This window comes from Pinus tabuliformis, chromosome Q (assembly GCF_031772625.1).
Source record: "Pinus tabuliformis cultivar Carrire ecotype Pingquan chromosome Q, CPIR1, whole genome shotgun sequence".
In the NCBI taxonomy this organism is placed as follows: domain Eukaryota; kingdom Viridiplantae; phylum Streptophyta; class Pinopsida; order Pinales; family Pinaceae; genus Pinus; species Pinus tabuliformis.
In genome coordinates, this window is record NC_142296.1 from 492205570 (window position 1) to 492216082 (window position 10513).

General features: G+C 38.6%; 1 protein-coding gene across 1 annotated transcript; it reads right to left on the bottom strand.

Annotated features, from left to right (window-relative positions):
- Positions 1-274: 274 nt before the first annotated feature.
- Positions 275-5033, bottom strand: LOC149220323 (uncharacterized). The gene is made up of 5 exons (XM_089387049.1): positions 3615-5033; positions 3145-3494; positions 2626-2742; positions 612-2313; positions 275-292 (listed from the first exon to the last, which is right to left on the bottom strand). The coding sequence occupies exons 1-5, from the start codon at positions 5031-5033 to the stop codon at positions 275-277; spliced, it is 3606 nt and encodes a 1201-aa protein (XP_089243175.1).
- Between the last annotated feature and the right edge of the window lie 5480 nt (positions 5034-10513).

Consider the following 10513-nt stretch of genomic DNA (forward strand, 5'->3'; position numbering starts at 1 on the left):
AGTAACACTTATGTGCACAATATGGGAAAAAAAATGATTAGCAATAGATTATCTCAGACAAGATTGCATTAGTTCTGTTACAGAGGGTTTTGTATTGTCTTGCTATTCCTTATTCTTTTCGTTATGAGGGGAACCAAAAAGTCCCTGTTACATTCGTTCTTTTCCTTTTTAAACTATATGAAATATAACTGTCAATGGAACTGAATTCTGTAACTGTCACTTGCCCCTTTAAACAAAAGTTAACTAAACAGTTTTTTGTTTCCTAAGCTAACAACTAGCGACTTAAATTGTTCTGAAATAAAAAGAAACAAACATTAATTATCAAAAGACAACAACCAATTTTGATGACCTGTCCATCCACTCCTGGAGTCTTGTCGTGTTCCTGTTTTACCGTGAGTCAGTCAGCGATCTTCTGTCTCCTCGGAGCTGGATGCTCCTGCATCAGGCTCCCGGGGTGGCAAAAAGTCATGGCTCCGTTCCATGAGGTCGTCAACAGAATAGCCCGCTTTAGTTATCTGCGTCGCGTTGAGCCAAGAACTGTCCTCTATTGGACGGTTCCGCCACTTGACCAAATATCGCAGATACTCCTTCCTGCGTGTGCGTCTAGCTACCTGTGTATCGAGAATCCTTTCGATCTCAAGGGGTGGTGCCTTTGGCAATTGTCTTGTCCAAGAATCTTCTTCATAGCTGTTTTTCTGTGGCACTGTGGTTGCTGCATCATTCTCTGAATCGGCGACATAGGGAAACAGATCTGCCACGTTAAAAATGGGAGAAATTCCAATCTCAGGTGGCAACTGTATTTCATAAACGTTCGCAGAAAATTTGCGGATGATTTTGCAGGGGCCGATCTTCTTGAATTTTAGTTTGTTGTACTCCCGCTTCGGGAATCTCTCCTTACGTAAATACGCAAGGACTTCATCCCCAACATTAAACTGAACTTCCCGACGCTTTGTGTCAGCTCGTTGTTTATACTTCTGACTGCTGTCCTGCAACTTCAGCTTGACCTGTTCGTGCAAATTGCTCATCGCTTGAGCGAATTCTTCCCCATCAGCGCTCCGTTTCTCGAGTTTCCCCAAATCCCGTAATTCATGCACTCCTCGCGGATGCATGCCGTACAAAATCTGGAACGGACTGTAACCGGTGCTGCGGTTAGGTGAATCGTTGTACGCGAACTCTGCTTGAGCAAGTACACGGTCCCATGTCTGGGAATTTTCTCCTGTCAAACTTCGAAGTAAGTTCCCTAGGCTTCTGTTTACTACTTCCGTTTGACCATCAGTCTGCGGATGATAAGCGGAACTGAACTGCAATTGAGTATTCAACTTTTTCCACAGAGTTCTCCAAAAGTGACCAGTAAACTTTACATCCTGATCAGAAATGATGGATTTCGGGAGTCCATGCAACCGAACGATTTCAGTAAAGAATAGGTGGGCTATATAAGTGGCGTCGCTGGTTTTTCTGCAAGGTACAAAATGTGCCATTTTTGAAAATCGGTCAACCACAACCATGACTGAATCGAAGCCCCGCTGTGTCTTTGGCAAACCCAAAACGAAGTCCATGCTCACTGAATCCCATGGTCGACTCGGGATCGGCAATGGCAAATAAAGACCAGTGTTTTGACTATGACCCTTTGCTAGCTGACAAACTCTGCATTTACTCACGTACCTCTGCACATCTCGCTGCAATTTCGGCCAAAAATAGAAATGTTGTACCTGAGCAATTGTTTTGTCTATACCAAAGTGTCCAGCCAGTCCTCCACTGTGCTTTTCTTGTATAATATTTTCCCGCATAGAACAGTTGGGTATACACAGTTGTCCTCCCTTAAATAGCAGTCCTTCTTGTAGATTATAGTCTAGCCACATGCTGTTATTCCTTAACAGAGGGTTTTGGCAAGCTTCATATGCCTCCCCAAATTCGGTATCAGTTTGATACAACTCCTTCAAATGCTGAAAACCCAAGACTTGCATTGTGCTTTCCAAAAGAAGCAACGTTCTTCTGCTCAGTGCATCTGCCACCTTATTCGCTTGGCCACTAATGTGCTTTAGTACGAATGTAAAATTCTGCAGATACTCCACCCAAGCTGCATGTTTGTGGTTCAATTTATGCTGTTGCATAATGTACTGCAAGGCAGAATTATCTGTAAATAAAACAAACTCATTTCCCAGTAGATAATGCCGCCAATGCTTCAAAGCTTGTATGATTGCGTAAAATTCTTTGTCGTAGGTTGAGTATTTCTGCCTACTCTCGTTTAGCTTTTCACTGAAGAAAGCGACTGGTCTGTCCTCCTGACTAAGGACTGCCCCAATGGCTGTCCCACTGGCATCACAACGAACTTGAAAAAGTTTGTTGAAATCTGGCAGTCTCAATATTGGTCTTTCAGTAATCCTCTTTTTCAAAGTTTGAAAACTACTTTCTGCCGCTTCAGTCCAGTGAAAAGGCTGATTTACCTTCTTGATCGTGTCCAACATAGGTGCGCAAATCTCGCTGAAATTTCTGATAAATTTCCTGTAAAAACTGGCTAGCCCATGGAAACTTCGGACTTCAAATAAACTCTTCGGAGAAGGCCAGCTAACTATAGCTGCCACCTTTTCCGGATCCATTTTTAATTCATTTTCTGCAATAACAAACCCCAAATACACTAGTTCTCGCTGAAAAAAGGTACACTTTTTCAGATTAATCAGCAGCTTGTTTTGCTGCAGCTTCCTCAACACACTCTGCAAATGCCTGAAATGCTCCTCTTTAGTCCTGCTAAAAATCAAAATATCGTCCAGGTAAACTATCACGAACTTCCCATTAAATTCCTTCAATACCTCATTCATCAAGCGCATGAATGTGCTGGGAGCGTTGCTCAATCCAAATGGCATCACCAGCCACTCATATAAGCCTTCGTTTGTCTTGAAAGCTGTCTTCCACTCGTCGCCTTCTCGTATTCGAATCTGGTGATATCCACTCTTCAGGTCAATTTTTGAGAAATGGGCTGCCCCACTCAAACAATCCATCATATCGTCCATCCTTGGTAAGGGAAACCTGTACCTGACAGTAATCTTGTTTATGGCTCTGGAGTCTGTGCACATTCGCCATTCTCCTCCCTTCTTTGGAGCCAAAACGGTCGGTACTGCACAAGGGCTCATACTTTCTCGAATCAACCCTTTATCAAGTAGTTCCTGAACTTGCTTCCTAATTTCCTCATGGTCTTTGGGACTCATACGGTAAGCAGCCTTATTTGGCAAGTTTGCCCCTGGTATAAAGTCAATACAGTGACTAATACCCCTCCTTGGTGGTAATTCATTGGGAAGGTCACCCACCACAATGTCCCCAAATTCTTGCAGCAACTGCTGAACTTCCTCAGGCAAGTCTGATAGCTGTGTGTGTAATACTACTGCCTTTGGTCTCCTTATGACAGCAAAATTGATTTCGCTGTCCTCAATCTGTTTCACAAACTCCTTTCCGCCCAACAGCAATGCCTTCACTCCACTGGCTTCTACTGTATTTTCCTCCTTGATGGGTACAAGCGTGTGCTTGATCCCATCTTTAACAAACTTATAGCAATTCATTTTCCCGTCATGAACTGCACTTCTATCAAACTGCCAAGGTCGTCCCAACAGTAGGTGACAGACATCCATTGGCATGACATCACAAAGGATCTTATCCTTGTACTTACCAATCTGAAATTCTACCTCACATTGTTCGTCGACTAACAGCTGATGTCCTTTCTGCAGCCATGACACTTTGTAGGGCGTAGGGTGCTTCAATTTCTTCAATCCCAGCTTTTCTACCATCTCCACAGCCACAAGATTGTCCGTACTCCCACTATCAATGATCAGTTTGCAGCACTTGCCCCGCGACTTGCAGACAGTGCGGAACAAAGCTTTTCGTTGATCTGGTTCTGCAACCTCCTTTGCTGGTTTCAACAGCACTTTATTCAACACCAAAGCTTCACCTGTCTCTGGTGCATTTTCTGCTTCCTGAGGTGTTGTCTCAGCATCCTCTGGCTGAACAACATAAGTTCCTCTTCCGCCTGCTGGTTCAGCTTCAGGACATTCATAAGACTTGTGCCCCCATTTGTGGCAGCGATAGCACTGGACAGCTCCCCTGCCCCGACCATTTCCTCGCCCCCGCTGAGGTGGTCGTCCTCCTCTCGTGCTATTGTCTTTTTCTGTTGTTCCAGCAGATTTAGAGCTGCTGCTTTCTTCACTTGGACCTGTACCTCGGCCTCTTCCAAACACTTTACCCTTCCCCCTGCCAGTTCCACCTCCTCTCCTGGCATTCTGCTTCCGGTTAATTTTTTCTTCTGCCTTCAGCGCAAACTGATAGGCTTCTTCCAATGTCCGGGGTGAAAGGATACCAATTTCATCCAAGATTTCCCCCCTTAAGCCATTCACAAATCTGGCTGTTTTCTCCGGGGTGTCTTCCACATATCCTGCCCGCAAATTTAACTTGTAGAACTCTTCTGTAAATTCTTTTACAGTCATTCCCCTCTGCTTCAAGTTCTGTACCTGCCTGTACAACATAATCTGATAATCTTTCGGTAAAAATTTCTCTTTCAACTTGGCCTCCATCCTAGACCATTTCTTTATAGGCTGTTTATTGAGCCTCCTCCGCTCCGCCTGAATGCTGTCCCACCACAAGGACGCATGTCCCTTCAGTTTGGTGGCGGCGAACTTCACCTGTTTATCCTCACTGGTTTCCTCGAATTCGAAATATTTGTTGACTTCACTTAGCCAATCCAACAACACGTCTGCGGACAGACTTCCGTCATAAGTTGACAGCTCATGTTTTGGCTTATGACTTGACAGCAAAACCGACTTCAACAGTCTGAATTCTGGTGTCACCCCCTCTAATTCTTCCTCTGGTTCAACTTCTTCTTCATCACTGTCATCTGCTGGGTTTCTTCTTCCCGCAGCCTCCACCACTGCCAATCTTTCACGCAAAACTCGAATCTCCTCTCGAAGTCCATCATCCACTACCCTCCGGACTACTCTTCCTCTTCCTCTTCCTCTTCCTCTTCCTTCACCTTCACCTTCTACCTGTTCCATTGGTTCTAACTCAAGAACCTGGCTCTGATACCACTTTTGATGGCCCAGCCCTTCGGTGACGTGGATACAGTCACGTGGCCTCACCTCAGGCCCCGGTGGTCACTTGTGCGCGGACAAATCTTCCGTGGATTTACCTGGCCCCCAATCCGAGGCTCATTAAGACATGTATCTACCGGTTGATGGGTGTAGATATAGCACATCACAACGAAGAAGAGGAAGTTAGAATTATATTTTCAAATCTCCCCAGTAAAGAAAAAATTATCCCAATCATGTGGAGTAAATATCTAGAATTAAAACAAAGACCTTCACCATAAACCGAATGATTCTCACTTTTTTCCTCGGAAATTGATTTATTGTTTTATTTCAAAGGTGGATTTTATTGGCAGGAATACCACTAGAGTGAGGGTGGCACCAAAATTGACCAAACATCGAATAAGATGGTGAAGAATAACACAAAGGAAAGTTATGAATCCCCAGTAGCTTATATAGCTTCAAAATTAGTTTGATATAATCACTTTTCAATCTACGTTGATAGTTTGCTGTCTTTTTTAATTATTATTAGTTTTAGTTTAGTTTTGTTTGCACCTTAGTTATAGTTTCATAGTTGGTTTATTTTATATTTTTTTTAGATTATAATTATGATAGTATTGCTTTTATTTATTTTATTTTATTTTTATAGTTATGTTCTGTTTTACTTAATTTAATTTTTAGTTTTACTTCCACTTGATTTTATTAATTAAGTTTATTTGAAATTCAGTTTATGATTTTAGTTTAGTTGTATTTTAGATCTAGTTGAATTGTATTACTGATTAAATTTTAATTAGTTTAAATTTAGTTATTTAAGATTTTAACTTTAATTTTTAGTTTTCAAAATTTATTTTAGATATAATATGTATTTGATGAGTGGATTTTTGGTTGTAGGTAGAAAATATAATATCTGGTGCATGGAATCAACGAAGCCAAACAAATCCAAAAAGCTTATAAAATGAGCATGGATATGCATTTGATGGGTGGTGAACCACCACATGGTGTCTTAGCTATGATTTAATTGTGCCTATGCACTAATGTTTAGCACAGGGAGAGTTATTGTAGAGATTGAAAGAAGGTTTCTCGCTTTGTTTTAGTTTCTTTGCATTATTGCATGTTGTTTGATTATGGGCAGGAGCTTCTAGAGGACTGAGCATTTGTAACATAATTTTTTCATTGTTTAATAAGTTATTATTTTACTGTACTATTACTTGAATGATGATTTTTTGTATTTCTGTCAAAGTTTTATAATTGGTTTTGATTTCCATTTTAAATAGTATGTTTCTTTGATCTCTAATATAATTTTTTAGTTGTTTAATAAATTCTTATTTTACTATACTATTACCTGAATGCTGATTTTTTGTTTTTATTTATGTTGAAGTTCTATAATTAGTTTTGATTTCCATTCTAAGTAGTATGTTTCTTTGGTCTCTAACACTATTGCTCAGTCAATTGTGATATGTTGCTGAAGTGTTGCAGGAGCTATCTGTAAGAGGCACGATCCAAATCATACTTAATTCATTGAAATATTTATTATTCATTTACAAGTGATTTTTTCATTCATATGTATTAATTGAAATGAACTATTTCTTTTTATTAATACAAATTTTATAATGAATTATGCTTGTAGGGGGATTTACCTTAATAACTATTTAATAAAGTAAGACTTATTTACATAGCCGTTTTAACTTTTTATGAGTTTACAAACTATTTTGGAATTTATAATAGAATACTAATTCAGAATTCATTCATAAACGAGTCCTTCCCCTAATCTAGTTAATTTGCTCTTGGATTGGGAGAAGACTATTTTATTCCAATTCGAGATAGGTTTTTCTTTCTTTCTTGCATCTTAGAGTAATTTCACAAATTCATTTTAGTTTCACATAACTCCTCTTTTAAAGAAGCAAACCCATTAAGGTGTCTTGGATCAAACCCTAAAAATGATCAAACCTTTTATATTGATCTAATTCTTTAATTTTTATGATCACTAGATGAATAAAAAAAACTATGATTTTGTATATAAAATTGTGCCTATTTTATTTTGTTTAAGCTAAATTATTTATATAGTTAATTTTTTTTTTTTTTTTTACTTCAGAATTAACTTTAACAATCTAGTTGGAATTAACGTTTTCTTTTACTTTGATTAATGGTGTTAGGAAGTTAGAAAAAAATTAACATATAATTACATCGTTAAATTTTGTTAAAATACTAATGTTGCCTTAGTGTTTTAATGTTTACACATTATAACAATAACATTTTTTTATTTAATCAAGTTAGTTTCCATTTTATCATAGGTATATCATAATTTTACAATAAACTAGATTAAACTTGAAAATATAGTTTTATATAGTTGAGTTCTTGATATAGTTATAACTATATTATTAATGTTTAGAAATATATTATAATATGGTGATTTTATTATAGAGTAGTTTAGTATTACATTTGTTTAATATTCTTTCCTAGATTTAATATAGGATTTATATTAGCATATTAATATAGACCTAATAAAGCTAGTATGATATTATAGATTACATTAGATTTATAAATTAACATAACCTTATATTAACATAGGCAAAATATATATTGAACTAGATTAATTACTAACATAAATTTAGTATTAGCATAACATTAACATAGTTTTACTAGAGGATTAATGATTAAAATTAACTTACTATCGTAGAGGTTAGTTAAATTAGAGTAGGTTAGATTAAATTTAATGTAGAACTTAGTTGTGGTTTGGCTAAGCCCTATATCAGCTTAACAATCACATTCTTTCTTGATCAACAAGAAGACTCGATCGAATGTCTCTTCTCCATTGATAGGATAAAGTCATACTTTAGGCCAGTAGAGGTAGAGAGAGGGTAATTAGACCCAATCGAACCAGTTGGAACCACCATTTCAATAGAAAAGGAGTTGTTTTAAGTTCTCAACCAGGTGGTTTTCCCCCAATGTTAAGATAGACATTTCAAGCCTATAATAATACATAAAGTTGACCAAACTATGGTAGGGAACGGACCAATATGTCTAGGAGTTCACAAATATTTTTCATACCCTTCACATGAAGTTGGATATCAAGGAAATAAGTTGCATTTGGTACTCAAGTACCATGGTTTTCTACACAAATAGATCGCGGATGAGATGGAGTTCCTAGACATCTCCTCATTTGGTGCTACTTATTGATATGCTACCAATATCAAGCATAAGTTTAATAAAAGAAGAAATACTTTGGATCTTCAAATTTGAGGCAACGGAAAGGCACCCCCAAACCACAGAACAAAGGACAAATCCAAAGGCACCCCCAAACCACAGAACAAAGGACAAATCCAATTCGGGGTAAACCAAGACAACCCATCGAAGTCACAAGCAAAGAAAAACATGAAAAGGACAGAGAAGGACACAAGAAAGTGGTGTCAGTTCCATAATAGCACCACTCACAACACAAATGAGTGTTGAGCTAAGTGGTCATCGGTGGTTGAACTAGAGGCTTCAAAATTAGATGCATGTTCTGACTCAAAGTCAGAACCTAACAAGGGTAATGAAAAAGGGAAGCCGATTATTGATGCAGAGCCCAACACCAATTTTTCCAGCACCAAGAGCAAAAAGATTGAGTCTGAAGATCCAAAAGAGGGAGAAATTCTCTTTCACTCACAGACATGGATGAAGGGTTCACCGATGTTATTCATTCTCAACAATGAGAGAAAAAAAATCATTTCAGTAGAGGTTGTGAAACGATTGGTTCTACTGAACACACCACAACCGAAGTCATACACAATAAAGTGGCTTCACCAAGGATGAGATCTTCATGTTAGCTAGAAGTGTCACCTTCCCTACAACATTAAGCCCTTCATGGATGAAGTATTGTGTGATGTTGATCCACTTGAAGGTTGTGATGTATTATTAGGTCAACCATACAGTTGCGAGTGTCATTTTGTGTATAATTCAAGGCCTCACACTATTATTATTTCTTTAGGTAATAAGTTATATAGGATACCAGAGATAGTGTTGCCTACCACCATCTCTTTGATCTCTCCTAAGCAACGTAGTAAGATCATTTACCAGAATGAGAAAGTTTTTTCTTTTTGATTCAATCTCAAAGTAAGGGGAAGATCATGGCCACATCCATGGTCCCCAGGAAGGGTTCCTCCATGTAGTAGGAGCAAGTGGATAAGCTCGTAGAAGAATAAAGGGACATCTTCTCCTCACCCAAAGGGGTACCCTTGAGTTTGAGGTAAAGCATTTGACTGATCTGACTCGCTGACTACCTCTACTCAACGCGCTGGTATATCTCCATTCAATTCTAGAATATGAAGAGATCAAGCAGCAAATCCAGGAGTTGTTGTAAAAAGAGGACATCCGACCGAGTTCCTCGCCTTGTCGGAGATATATTATACTTATACAATATAAGGATGGGACTTGGAGGATCTGCATTGATTACCAAGAACTAAAAAAAATTATTGTTAGGAACAGGTATCCAATCCCATGGATTGATGACCTTCTAGACCAACTGAAGGGGGCCAAGTATTTCAGCAAAGATCATTCTGAAGTCTGGCTATGACTAGGTTGCAATAGAGCCCATAGATATATGGAAGACTACTTTCAAATCCAAGGAAGGCCTTTTTGAATGGTTTGTTATGCCATTTGCATTGACAAATGCCCCTACTCCTTTTATGAGACTAATGGATGACATCTCGTGACCCTTCACCAACTCATTTGTGGTTGTTTATCTCGATGGCATCCTCATCTTCAATAAGATTTGGGAAGAACACTTGTGATGCATTGGAAGGTCCTTCAAACCATGCAACAACACAAAAGGTGTGCCAACTTGGATAAATGCACCTTTGGCATGAGTCAAGTCCAATGTATGGGTTACATCATAGATGAGTGAGGTGTGCATGTGGATTTGACTAAGATCCAATTCATTTGGGATTGGAAAGTCCTGACCATTCTAACAGAGCTTCACAACTTTTTGGGATGTACAAATTTTTATTAGAGGTTCATGTTGGGATTCTCCCATATCACTTGCACTTTGATTCATATTATGAAGGGTAGAGCGAAAGAAAATATTTCCTGGTCCAAGTCCCAATAGAAGGAATTCATTGAATTGAAGTGTCGCCTCTACTTTGTGCTAGTACTCACATTTCCAGACCTACAACAACCACTTTAAATTGAGACAGACACCTATGACTATGCTACTGGTGCAGTCCTCACCCAACAGAGGGATCCAGTGGCCTATCATAGTGAGATGTTTTCTGATACAGTTTAAAAGTACCCCACATATGATAATGAGATGTATCCCATCGTGAAAGCTTACCGAAAATTGAAGCATTACATTTTAGGGAAGGAGATGTTCATCCACACTGATCACCGACCTCTTCAATTTATATATAAACAAGGGAAGTTGTAGATGGATCGCCATCATAAGTGTTCAACATATCTCCAACAATTCCATTTGA